The sequence below is a fragment of the Chelonoidis abingdonii genome, chromosome 6 (genome assembly GCF_003597395.2).
Source record: "Chelonoidis abingdonii isolate Lonesome George chromosome 6, CheloAbing_2.0, whole genome shotgun sequence".
Classification (NCBI taxonomy): domain Eukaryota; kingdom Metazoa; phylum Chordata; order Testudines; family Testudinidae; genus Chelonoidis; species Chelonoidis abingdonii.
In genome coordinates, this window is record NC_133774.1 from 43,678,829 (window position 1) to 43,692,734 (window position 13,906).

The window sequence follows — 13,906 nt, forward strand, 5'->3', positions numbered from 1 at the left end:
TGAGAATAGCGTAGCTGAAGTCGACGTATCTTAGATAGATTCCCCCCACACCAATGTAGACCAGGCCTAAAACAATGCTCTTCATGCACACTCAGCCCCATGGTGCAGACACCTGACAGTTGTACTTGGCTTGAAGCACAATGCGGTTGACATACCATCTTGTGATTGGCAAAGAGTGTGGTATTTTCCATGTTTTACTGAAGTGTTATTAGTATTGTATGCTACATTAACCAGACAATTGGCAGCCAAGCTTCCTTACAGATTCCCAGAAACCCTATCTGTTCTTACTCACATCTCAGTGGCAGTCAAAAGTCTTTCATCTGTTTTACAACAGCAGAAGAAATATTAAGAATAACAATAGTCTCACCTGACACTTGCATTCTTTCAAATGCTGTTCAATATCATGTCAATCAAACAAAGTATAGCTGCTTTGCTACAGTGGACAATTCTGGCCATCAGTCATAAGAGTCTTAGTTAGGATCTTTCCTTCTCTTTGAGGAAGACAGATGATGATGCATGATATCAGTGGATTGTCTCTGTAAAGAGATCAATAAGTTCTCTTAAGAATATATATAAAATTTCTAAGAAGGATGAACAAAACTAGCTGCACTGATTATGGGCCTGTTCCAAATAAAGACAATGAAAATTTCTCACTGATTTTCAATGGAAAGGCAGAAGCCTTGCTGGTTATGCTGATAGAGCTTAACTTTCATGAAGAGGCAAATTTTTTAAACCTTTAAAAAAAAAAAACACCTTAAATAACAAATTTAGATGATGCAACATTAAAGTTTTAACGTTATATCCATATTAACTACCTATTCACATATTTATCCAGTTTTTTTTCAGTTGAGTCTGAAAAGCTATACCGTGTGTTAGTTCCCCCTTTCAAGTATGTTTGACAAATTATTTTGGAACTGATTCAATGTCAAATCTCTAAATAACTATTTGAGCCACAAATCTCTAATTTTTGTCTGTATTTATGGAAATGTTTGGCATCATTCTTCTGTATATAACATCTTCCACTCATCAGACCCATTAATCACAGGTTCACCTATGGACTTGTTTTTCAACCAGTTTATAGTAACTTTACATTTAGCAATCAGCAATACAGAGAATTTAATTTCTAAACACTTCCCACCTGTTATGGTCATTGTACATTGCTATCTTATGGTTAGTATTTCAGCTCCTGTTACACTTGTCAGTACTTTTAAAACCTGTACTCAGAACTTCTGAATGTACATGTATTCCCTTTTCAGGTGGCAGAAAGCATCTGTCTTTATATGGCACCAAAAATGTCTGGTAGTTCTTTTTTTTAACTTTTGTACTATCGGCCACTATACACCTGGGTATATAGTAAGACCTTATAAGGCAGGAGTGGGCAAACTATGGCCCGCTAGCCGTTTTAATGTGGCCCTCCAGCTCTCATTTGGGAGCGGGGTCTTAGGCTTGCCCTGCTCCAACACTCCAGCCAGGGAGCAGAGTTGGTGGCCGCTCTGCGCAGCTCTCGGAAGCAGTGGCATGCCCTGTCACCAGTTCCTATGCATAGGGGCAGCCAGGGTGCTCCGTCCGTACTCTACCCCCATCTGCAGGCACCACCCCCCTGCAGCTCCCATTGGCCAGGAACCATGACCAATGGGAGCTGCAGGGGAAGCACCTGTGGATGGGGCAGCGCACAGCAGAGCCACCTGGCTTCACCTCCACATAGGAGCTGCAGGGGGGATATGCTGCTGCTTCTGGGAGCCACTAGAGGTAAGCGCTGCCTGGAGCCTGCACCCCTGAGCCATCCCTCCCCCACACCCCAGTCCTCATCCCACTCCTGCCCACAAAACCTCTCAGTCCCAACCCAGAGCACCCTCCTGCACCTCAAACCCTTCATCCTCATCCGCAACCCTAGCTGAAACCCTCACACACACCCCCATGCCCCAATCCCCTGCCCCAGCCCTGATCCTCCTCCCACCCTTTGAACCCCTTGGTCCCAGCTCAGAGCACCCTCCGACACACCAAACCCCTCATTCCCATCTGCATGCCCAGCCAGAGCCCCTACTTTCTCCCACACTCCAACCCCAATTTTGTGAGCATTCATGGTGGTCCATACGATTTCTATACTCAGATGTGGCCCTTGGGCCAAAAAGTTTGCCCACTCCCGTTATAAGGGCATAAAACTTGATATTATATGTTTGCCAATGACCGTGAGGCTACAATCTATTTGAATAGACTCACTGAATGTTTAAATAATCTCCTACTGGGAAACATGCTGCAGTAATATCTACAAAATTCCAGGTCTCCTGTGGTGTTAAAGAAGCACTTTAATTAACCTATTCAATTTTCAGTCTGGGAGGGAAGAACAGAGTCTAAGTAGTTTTTTTACATGTAACTTTATTTTCACTTCAAAGGTTTGTCTGTTAGTTTTTTCTAAATTTTAGCACCAAAATATGAGAAGAATTATGATGCGATGTCCATTTTTTCTAGCTTGTGCAAAAAAGAATATTTGGGTCCAGAGCAAGAAGTCTGCCAAATGTAGGCCTTGGCACACTAACATTCCCTGCCCTCAGATCCTCTGTGGACTCTCACATTTGTTATAGAGATTAGTCTTTTGTCCGTAATAATGATTTCAGCATATTTTCTAAATTCTTCTTGAGGTGTATATTTTTAAGCTGTCTTGTTGATCAAATATTGTTGGAATGGGTTTCCAAGTCATCTGTTTTTTTTCTTGACGTAGTTTGGCTTTTGTTTTCATCTTTGAATTTTTTTCCTTCCAGTTTCTGTTTCCCGTGGAGTTGATGATTTTCTGTTTCTCCCATATTAGATTCAAGCTTAATTACTTTCACTTTGACAGAATAAATTGTATTATTTATTTTTTTTTAAAAATTATATATATATATACTGGCCAATCAACCAGACATCGTGGTAATAGACAAGGAGCAGAAGACAGCGGTGGTGATAGATATAGCAGTGCCAAGTGACAGCAACATCAGGAAGAAGGAATATGAGAAGCTGGAGAAGTACCAGGGCCTGAAAGAGGAACTAGAGAGAATGTGGAAAGTGAAGGCCAAAGTGGTCCCAGTGGTGGTAGGAGCACTCGGGGCTGTGACTCCTAAGCTGGGTGAGTGGCTCCAACAGATCCCAGGAACAACATCAGAGCTCTCTGTCCAGAAGAGTGCAGTGCTAGGAACAGCTAAGATACTGCGCAGAACCCTCAAACTCCCAGGTCTCTGGTAGAGGACCCGAGGTTGAGGAAGACACATACCACCCATAGGGGTGAGAGGAGAATTTTTTATTTTTTTTAAAGTATATATAATATACTTTGAAGAGTTTGGCCAAAGGAAGACCAAAGTTTGTTTCTTCTGGTCTCTATGTCCATTGTGGCAACAATTTAATACTCTTTTGGGGATGAAATTTAATTTTTATTATTTTTAAATGGGCAATTATGTGCTCTGTAGTTTGGGCTGTTAAACATAGCATTTTTTTGTCGGGGGAAGGCAGGCGTAGGTGAAAGCTGTGATTATTTTTTATCATCATCATCAAAGTGGCTCCAGGGAGGGCATCTCAGACATCTCCTCAAATAAGTTTTTCCATGAGGTTTACTATTTCAGTGCTTCCATACCAGCTTAGCTGTTGATACTAGATCCCAGCCAGAGAAGAGAGATGTAAGGAGAGGCTGGACATTAAGAGAAGAGCGGTCCACTTCCACTAACAGTTGCGACTGTGGCTAGCAGGTTGTCTATGTGCACGTGTAACTCATCAATCACAGTACCCTGAACCTTCCAGTGCTGCTTTGGGGGAGGGAGAACACAAAGCTGACAGCTTCGCTGTAGTCAGTGGAATTATGCCCGTGTGAATTTTGGCTAATGTGTTAAAAACTCCCCCAACTAAGACTTTCTTAATGCACTCAAGATAAATAAGATTATCATGGGCTTTAAAGGTGCTTGAGATTGAGAATTTAAATTTAATTTTTGTTTCTATGAAACCTAGACTAACTGGGAAGGAATTCAAACCCCCATCCATGAATGCATGAGTGTCAGGTCTGAGCTGCCCTAAACATAACTGTAGGCAATTTTCTGGTGGTATAGTTACATTGAAACTCCCTACCCTATCCTCACTGACTCTTGATCTTGCTCTCAATCTAATTATCCCCAGGATCAATAAATAAACGCTGCCACAATTGCCTTAGTCTTTCTCTAATAAGTTTCCACAAAGGTGGACTAACTTAACTGCCATACTATGCTCACAACTTCTTTACAACTTACCATGTTTCACATGTATTGCAAAAATCACACTTTCCACTCTTTTCAGAGGTAGTGCCAAGTTTCCCATTTTCTATTTGACTGCCCAAACCAGCAGGCTCTCATGTGCTTTTCCTAGTCTAATGACTATTCATGAATGGCAGTGAATAGTCACTCGGCCAGGGAAAGCACTTGAGAATGAGCCGTGAGTGACAGCTAGATCAGTGGTTCTCAATCTATTTACTAGGGTTGTGAATTAATCTCAGCTAACTCATGCAATTAACTCAAATTAACTGCAATTAAAAAATTAATTGTGATTAATCACACTGTTAAACAATACCAATTGAAATGTATTAAATATTTTTGGATGTTTTCTACATTTTCAAATATTGATTTCTATTACAAACACAGAATACAAAGTGTACAGTGATCACTTTATATTACTACAAATATTTGCACTATAAAAATGATAAATATTATTTAATTCACCTTGTACAAGTACTGTAGTGCAATCTTTATCGTGAAAGTGTAATTTACAAATGTAGATATTGTTACATAACTGCACTAAAAAACAAAACAGTGTAAAACTTTAGAGCAGTGATTCTCAAATTTTTGTACTGATGACCCCTTTCACATAGCAAGCCTCTGAGTGTGACTCCCCCCCCTTATAAATTAAAAACTTTTTTAAAAAATATATTTAACACCATTATAAATGCTGGAGGCAAAGCAGGGTTGGGGTGAAGGCTGACAGCTCACAGCCCCCCACATAATAGCCTCATGACTCCTGGAGGGATCCCAACCCCCAGTTTGAGAACGCCTGCTTTAGAGCCTACAAGTTCTCTCAGTCCTACTTCTTGTTCAGCCAATTGCTAAGACAAGTTTTACATTTACAGGAGATACTGCTGACTGCTTCTTATTTACAATGTCACTTAGAAGTGAGAACAGGCATTCGCATGGCACTTTTGTAGCTGGCGTTGCAAGGTATTTGTGTGCCAGATATGCTAAACATTCATATGCCCCTTCGTGCTTCAACATTCCAGAGGACGATCTTACATGCTGATGATGCTCATTAAAAAAATGCTTTAATTAAATTTGTGACTGAATTCCTTGGGGGAGAATTGTATGTCTCCTGTTCTGTTTTACCCACATTCTCCCATATATTTCATGTCACAGCAGTCTCGGATGATGACTCAACACATTTGTTTTAATAACACTTTCATAGCAGATTTGACAAAAAGCACAAAGAAGGTACCAATGTGAGATTTCTATGGACAGATACAGCACTCGACCCAAGGTTAAGAATCTGAAGTGCCTTCCAAAATCTGAGAGGGATGAGGTGTGGCAAATGCTTTCAGATGTCTTAAAAGATCAACACTCCAATGTGGAAACTACAGAACCCAAACCACCAAAAATCAATCTTCTACTGGTGGCATCTGAGTCAGATGATGAAAATGAACCTGCGTCGTTCCGAACTGCTTTGGATCGTTATCGAGCAGAACCCGTCATCAGCATGGACACATGTCCTCTGGAATGGTGGTTGAAGCATGAAGGGACATATGAATCTTTGGCGCATCTGGCACGTAAATATCTTGCAGTGCTGGCTACAACAGTGCCATGTAGAAGCCTGTTCTCACTTCCAGGTGACATTGTAAACAAGACGTGGGCAGCATTATCTCCTGCAAATTGTAACCAAGCTTTTTTGTCTGAGCAACTGGCTGAAGTAGGACTTGCAGGTTCTAAAGTTTTACATTGCATTCAAAAATAAGAGTTATTTTGTACATAATTCTACATTTGTAAGTTGAACTTTCATTATAAAGAAATTGTACTACAGTACTTATTAGGTTGTAATCAAAAAAATATAAAATGAGCACTGTACACTTTATTCTGTTCTAACTGAAATCAATATTTGAAAATGTAAAGAACATCCAAAATATTTAAATAAATGGTATCCCATTATTGTTTAAACAGTATGGTTAATTGCAATTTTTTTAATTGCTTGACATCCCTACTATTTACCAGTGTGGGCTGTATCTACCTGTGTGGCCCTGAAGATGACCACATAGCTCAGTGGTTCTCAACCTGTGGCCTACATCAATCTAGTTTTCAGGTGTACAGCAGGGCTCAGCTAGGATATGGGGCATCCAAGTTCAAGTGCCTGCTCTAATGCCTATAGACAGTGGCACCGCTTAAGAGCCCACTACCAGAATATCCCATTGCCTAGGAAGCAATGTAGGAGGTTCAAATTCAGATCGTTGAACCTGCCTGGGGGAGTTCCCTAACCACTTGGCTAAAGGCTATAAGGGAGGCTGCTTTTCTCAACATGGCCAAACCCAAAAGACCGGATCTGGGTGAAACGAACCCTTGTTTCAGTGTGACAAAGTATTTTCAACGTTTCATTTCTCCAAGAAGAGTTTTAAAAAATCCACTGTCGGTTTGCCTTGACCGACACTCAGAACAGCTCACGTGCGCAAGGAACCGAAACGCCACTGGGGGCCCAGCTCTGCCTTGCCAATGGGGGCAGCTGGAGAGCCAGGCGCGTGCTCCGGAGCTGGCGGCGCCCGCCTGGCAACTCCTTCAGCTGTGGGCTGGATGCCGCTCCCCCAACGTCGGCCGAGCCACCAGCAGGTTCCCGGCCCCGCGCTAGCGCAGCGCCCGCCCAAGCCGCTTTGGCCGCCGGGGGCGGGGCGGCGCACGGGCCCGGTGGGTGACCCGCGGAACAGGCCGGACCTAGGGGGCCCGCACGACCGAGGCAGCGCAGCAGCCCTCCGCGAAGCGACCGACCGACCCAGCCCTTCGCCTCGACACTTCCCCCACGGGCCTACAGGAGGCTGGAGGGAGAAAAACCGCCACCGCCACCGAGCAGCCGATGTCGAGGCTAGAGCGTCCCCACGCCGGGACTCTCTAACAGGCACCGCACGCTCCTCTCTATGGTTGGGCCCGCCTCCTGAGCCCTTGGCTGCGAGCGCACAGCACGGAGCGGTTGTGGAGGTGCTGCCATGATGAACAGCGGTGGAATCGGGGTGCCGCTCGGCTTCCCCTTGGGCCCTACCTCCGTCATCCAAGTCACCAACCTCTCCTCGGCAGTAACCAGCGAGCAGATGCGGACGCTCTTCGGCTTCCTAGGAGAAATCGAGGAGCTGCGCCTTTATCCCCCAGAGTAAGTGAGGCCTTGCCCGGGCCGAAGAGAGGGGCCCAGAGAGGCTTGTGGGATGCCGCGGAGGCCATCTTGATTATGGGCGGCCGGCGTATCTCCATGGCTTTGGGGTCACGTGATCCAATTTATTTGTGCTTTTCCGCTCTACGGGAAGGAATGTTGCCCGAAGCTAAGATGGCGGCTGCCGCCTGGAACCTGCCCTTCCCCCAGCCACAGGGAGGGAGCCGCGGGGTGTATGTTGTCTCCGCTCCGACTCAGAGCGGTCTCTGTAGCCTGGTAACCGGAGTCGGGGCTGCGGGCTCCTGACGGGTCAAGTCCCTTGGGCTCAGCGACTGTAGAAAAGTGAACCTGAGTCGTCCCCCGCCGGCTGTCCTGGAGCCTGACACTTCCCTGAGCCCCCCAGTGAGGGGAGTTTCCTTCTCCCTGCTCCGCCACTCTGGCCCTTGCCCTGAACCTTCGCCCACTCTGGTCTCAGTCCTGAATCCCTCGGAAGGGGACTCTCCTTTGAACCTACTCCCAATGATGGGAGTCTGCTCCCACTCTCATCCCTTAGTGAGTGGAGCTGTTCCCCCTTAGTCCCTGCACGATGAGGGGGGCCTCGTTTCTTACCCCCTCTCTGGGACTAAACTAAAGGCCACCCCAATGGGGGAGTCTCCTCTCTACCACCCGGCCCGAAACCTCACTTTGGTGATGGAGTCTCATCTCTGTTTATAAAGTATATAAACTCAGAAGTAGTTCCAGCTTACCAGGTACCATATCTGTCCCTAAGCCCACCTACCAATTTTTGTTGTTTTACAGTCTTGCTTTCCTATTTTTTTTTAAGTGTTGCTCTGTAAAAGGTGTACACAAAGGGAAAAGTGATTATCACTTTAAAGAATGAAACTGGCCTTACACTAAGTGTTCTGAAATGATTACAGTAAACAAGGTTGAAAAAAGAGGAAAAATAACTAATCTCTTCTATCTATAATAGTATTTAGTTCTGTGTGAATGTGTAACCACAGTACGTAAAACATTTTCACACATTAGCTTGATTTTTTTTTTGATGGTTTGAGTTTAATGTGACCCTTTTAAATATTTGCTGGGCTTATGGGTGGTACTTCACAGCAGCAAATAGAAAAAGGGAGAAGGCACTTTTTCCAGATGACATCTCTGTCCTTTGAAACTGAAAGTATATGTATCACTGAATGTTTGAAAGCTATAAGTAGAGATGGAGGGTAGGGAGAAATAAGGATACTTCCATCAAAATATATTGGACTAGGGAATTTCTAAATGAGGAATGTTTAAAAAAAAATCCAAAATGAGATTTAAGATCTTATTGACATACTTACAATATAATCTTCTATATTCACAGGGAGAAACTTAAAATAGCCTTAACGTAGCACTTATATGCTATATTTTATTTTAAAATTGCTCTACAGATATTTGCTAATTAACATGAGTTTTCTTCCAAATGTAAGGTTGGATGCAGCTGTTGATCTTATTTATTATTGTTTTGTGTTGTAAGATTTAAATAAAGTGGATGCTCCTTTCACACCATAGAGAAATCTGTTTGTGCAATAAATAGTATATATTTAAAACTTAAATTGAACTGAAATCCAATACCACAGCAAATCTTAATTTACATGTTGTGATGGGGCAAGGCCAGATAGCTACAGTAAAGTACTGAGAAACAGGTATGTTAGCCCCAGGCTAAACAAGTCCCTAGTACCCTGATAACCAAATGGCAGTTGCTCCAGGTTAATCAAGGCACCTTGAGCCAATTAAGATCTTTCTAGAAGGCAGTAGAGATAGCTACTTTAATTAGAACACCTGCAGCCAATCAAAGGCAGGGTAATCAGCACACATGGGTTTAAAAACAGGAGTCATTCTAGTCAGGCAGGAGGAGCAGGGTGTGTTGTGCAGAGCTGGAGCAGAAGGCAAGGAACTGGAGTGAGTGTGTACTGCTGGAGATGTTGAGGAGGAAAGTTGTTATCGGACAGGAGGAAGGTACTGTGGTTAGGATAAAGAAGGTGTTTGAGGAGGCCATTGGGAGTAGCCCAGGGAGTTGTTAGTGTCATGCAGCTGTTAAGGAGGCACTATAGACAGCTGCAATCCACAGGGCCCTGGGCTGGAACCCGGAGTAGAGGGCGGGCCCGGGTTCCCCCCAAACCTCCCAACTCCTGATCAGACACAGGAGGAGTTGACCCAGACTGTGGGTTCCACAAGAGGAGAAGATCACTGAGGTGAACAAATCTGCCAATAAGCGCAGGACCCACCGAGGTAGAGGAGGAATTTTGTCACAATGTGCATATTAAAGAGATTTAAACCTCAGCTATGGTGGATCCGTTCTGTGTTCAGAAATGTTGTGGGATAGAGGATATGTTCCCATTTTTCTGTAATTTTATTTTAGATTTTATCTTATTTAAACCTCTTTTAAAATAAAAATAAATACATAATCTAGTGCCAAATGGTACTGGAGTTCCAATACTTGACATGGTTTGAAATTAATATTTTAGATAAAACTGAGGCATTAAATTAATTTCTCTTGTGCACCAACAATAACATACTTGTTGACAATTAAAATTAAAATAAAATAGGCTTTCTGAACACAGCAGTCATTTGAAAAGCACTTTTTTTAAACATTAAGACAAGCACAGGGAATAATATATATATATATATATATATATATATATGCATTAGTAGCAAAGGCATATTTAAGAAAAAGTCCACTGAGTTAACAAAGTGACAGCAACGAATGTCAGACAGGAATTCAGTACAGACTGTTAAGAATACTTTTCTGATTTCTTTGTTACATGTTTATTGGGTTTAGATTTTAGAATGGAATTACATTTCCAAGAATCTTCCTCAAAGCTTTTAAGAACAAAAAAGTACACATTATGAATAGTAAAGGGTCACTGTTAAGAAGTTTGGGTTCAAAATAGAAGAATATATTAATATTTATTTTATTTGGATTTACAAATTTAGGTCTAGCAAGTTCAACTGCAGTGTGGCAGTATGGTACTGCACCTGAGAAGAAGAAAGTGAAATTGACTCAAAAAAGTGGAGCTGACTATTTTGTCTTCAATTTCCAAGTAAAATAAATAAATCAAACAGAAATGATGATAAAAAAGTTAGATTTTAAAATTTTATCTGGTTTCAGTTATCTGAGCTATTGGTACATAGATAAAAAAAAATACTTTTTAAAAAAAAAAAAGTTTCATTGTTTTAATTTGACAGAGTCTGTTTGAACTCCCATACTTTCAGATAGAATTCACAATATTAGTTATCACTGGCATAGTTGCAGCTCTGCTACTGTAGTATTTATAGTGTAGACATACCCTTGGTTCAGGTCACATCTTGTGTAGCAATATGGAAAAGATTGGGTGGCATATTGCTGAAATCTCTGAGTGAGGCTTTTTCAGATTTTATTTTGGGGGAATATAATCAAAGTATTTTTGTTTAAAAAATAAATGTATGAATGCTTGCTGGCAGGGGAGTAAAGGAGTGGGGGGGAATAAGGGGAGGATGAAGGTTTGGAAGTGCAAGAAGAGATGGATAAATGGGGATGGGTAGTATGGGATGTGAGAGTGGTTGGGGGCTTTGGGGAGTACACATGGAGGTGAGTGGCAGAAGGGCTGGGGGAAAATAGGTATAGGTGACTGTTGATCTCACATTTTCCCCTTCTGTATATGTGCCAGGATCTGGGTGGTCTGAACCCCTCTTTCTACCCCTCAAGTGAGCTGGAATCTGGGAGTCTGCTCCCCAGGGGGCACTCTCTGCCCCCTGTGTGTGCCAGCACTGGGCCTCTGAGAGTATATATATATATATATATATATATATATATATATATATAATTTTCTTTTTATCATCATCCGTGGACAATATTTTTTGTATGTATATTCCGTGTACCAGGACTTCTTGTGCTAATAGACTATTTATGGGTCCTAGCATCTCCTTCAATCCAAGACTGTGACTCTTCGTTTTTTAATGCCAGTACAGGAGACAGTTTGTACCTGTTCACAAGACCCAAAGGCTTGCTCACAGACCGCAGACTGGCTGTCTGCACTCCTCTCTTACCCATTGAACTCCCTGCTTTTAAGCATTGGTAGTAGTGAGCAGAATCTTTTTACCTCATTCCATTGTCTGCCTTAGGGGACCAAATGGCTTCAGGGGCTTTACTTCCCAAACAGGACCATCCACTACCTTCCTTCTCTCTGGCCACGTCTACACTACGCGCGAAAATCGATTTTTAGATACGCAATTTCAGCTACGAGAATAGCGTAGCTGAAATCGAATATCTAAAATCGATTTACTTACCGGTCTTCACCACGCGGGATCGATGTGCGCGGCTCGCCATGTCGATTCCGGAACTCCGTTTGTTTTGGTGGAGTTCCGGAATCGATCTAAGCGCGCTCTGGGATCGATATATCCCGTCCAGATCAGACGCGATATATCGATCCCCGAGCAATCGATTTTAACGCGCCGATACGGCGCGTAGTCTAGACGGGGCCTCTGTTTGTTTCCTCCTGCGTTATTATGGCAGAGCAAGCCGAAGGTTAAGAGGTCCCTATGTGAGGAGACGCCCAGAAAATAGAGGAGAAGCTCTGCCAGGCTTGGTCCCAACCCACTGTTGCTTTGCTAAGGCTCAGTGTTTGTATGGCTTTTAGTAACCTCTGCATCCCCTTGCAGCAGCTGAGATTCGTCTGGAGATACCACTACAAAATCTGTTTCGTCTTCTTTAGCTTTTGAGTCTTACCAAACCAGACCATTCACACCAATCAAGACTCTTTGGAGTAAATCTGAAAAGCTACCTGATCCCTTGCTCCAGTCTACCTCTGAAGGGCATCTGGTCCCATCCTAACCTCTTAAGTAGGTAAATGAGTCACTTGGCAAAAAATAGAATATCCTTTTTCCCCATGAGAAAGATCTGGGCTCTTAAGGACGTTTCCTTGGTCTTTCTCTTCACTTACATTTCAGATTATGATTAGCCTGCTTAGCTGAAGACCCCTCTGACAGCAAGCTAGGTCCTCTAAGGTAATACACGAACATCTTCCTTATGAGTGTGACCACACCCCCATAAAAGACAAAAGTAAACTCTAAAAGCCTAAAATGTCATCTCTTTCCTTCAGTTCTAGCTCTTCTCCTAAAGAATTGGTTTTGGATCGCAATAATTCTGAGAAGTGAGAGAGTCTCTCTTTCTCTCAGCTGTTTGTTACAATAGAGAAGAAGGCAATAACTCCATAGATTAAATGTGCATGTGCAGGCTAAAACAAATGCATAAAATTAAATCAGAATTCCCCTTCTTCCTTTTTTCTTCCGTTTGGGAAACTCCTGACAAAGGAGAAGTCTCAGTCAAAAAGTTCTTCAATTCTTCAACTTCTTGATCTTCCTTAAAGTTGATGCAGCAGTGACATCCCTGGCAAAGATTGTGGTAACTCCTGCTAAGGGGAATTGCTTCCTAACCACTCTTCAACAGACTAGGTGATAGAAGAAACCCTTAGAAAGAACTTTGAACTTCTTCATTAACTCTTAAAACTGTTATTTTAAAAATTGTCCGATGGAAAATCTTGGTAAATTACTCTTACCGTTAAGAATTTATGCCTTATTTCCGGTCTGAATTTTTCTAGCTTCAGCTTTCACATACTCCCCTGACTCCACCCTGCAGAATTCCTGTGCTTCCCTGCTGAAAATGACAGGAAAGCAAAGGGAAGCTGCAGCTGCGGGAGGAGATGACCATGGGTGCATTTTTTGCGGGGGGGCAGGTTGTCCCCCCAAGCAAAGGCAAGGCATGGGGAGGCACACAGGTTTATGTGCTAGTGCACCCCATCCCCCCTGCAAAAAAAATAATTCTGCAAGCGCAGAGCTGCCCATCTGAAGGAGGCTTCCCCTCAACTCCACTGACTCTGCTGCTCTATGCCACCTCTGCAGCTGAACGCCACCTCCAGGATCCTAGTGCCTGTTGTTCTCTCCTTCTGTGTGCTGGGAGCCTTTCTGTGAGTGTCCATGGTGAGGCTGGGTAAGGGAGGTGGGGGAATGAGGGAAGAGAGGGTGGAGAAAAGAGGCAGTGTTGAAGGAAGGGGAGAGGAATGGGGAGGAGGGGGATGGAGAAAGGGATAGGGGAATTGCAGGAGAAAAGCAGGAGCCCATCATGCAGCGTCCCCTCAGGAGCAACTGGGCCTCACCTGTTAAGCAAGCCCATTGAAGCCTCTACACTTGGACTCTTCTGAGCCCCCCACACCCAGACCCCCACCCCACTGATCCCCAAGCAGCTGCACCTGGACCCTCACCCCATCAAGCTCCACTCCCCCAGCACCTGGACACCCCTCCCCCCCACGGAGCTCCCCCCACCCCCTGCTGAGGCCCAATCATCTTCACCTGGATCCCCTGCAGGGTCCCATTGCCTCTGCACCCAGAACTACCCCAACAAGCCCTGTGCATCCAGATTGCCCCACACAGAAGCCTCTCAACCCACACCTGGATCCCACCATACTAAGCCCCTCCACATTTGGATCCTGCTGGGCTGAGCTTGCCTACCCAGACCTTGTGCACC

The 13,906-nt window shown here is 43.7% G+C and overlaps 1 protein-coding gene and 1 long non-coding RNA gene across 4 annotated transcripts in view; one reads left to right on the top strand and one right to left on the bottom strand.

Annotated features, from left to right (window-relative positions):
- The window catches only part of LOC116825245 (uncharacterized), a 295,317-nt gene extending 287,937 nt beyond the window's left edge, over positions 1–7,380 (bottom strand). For both annotated transcript variants that reach the window (XR_012656089.1, XR_004373801.2), the window contains exons 1-2: positions 7,273–7,380; positions 368–536 (exon numbers count right to left, since the gene is read on the bottom strand). This is a non-coding gene — a long non-coding RNA (uncharacterized LOC116825245). The remainder of the gene's footprint in view (positions 1–367; positions 537–7,272) is intronic.
- The window catches only part of SREK1 (splicing regulatory glutamic acid and lysine rich protein 1), a 50,857-nt gene continuing 44,077 nt past the window's right edge, over positions 7,127–13,906 (top strand). The window contains exon 1 of one of the 2 annotated variants that reach the window (XM_032781100.2): positions 7,127–7,380. In XM_032781100.2, the coding sequence (XP_032636991.1) occupies positions 7,220–7,380 (161 nt within the window). In that variant the 5' untranslated portion in view covers positions 7,127–7,219. The remainder of the gene's footprint in view (positions 7,381–13,906) is intronic. The other variant, XM_075066987.1, reaches the window with a different exon arrangement.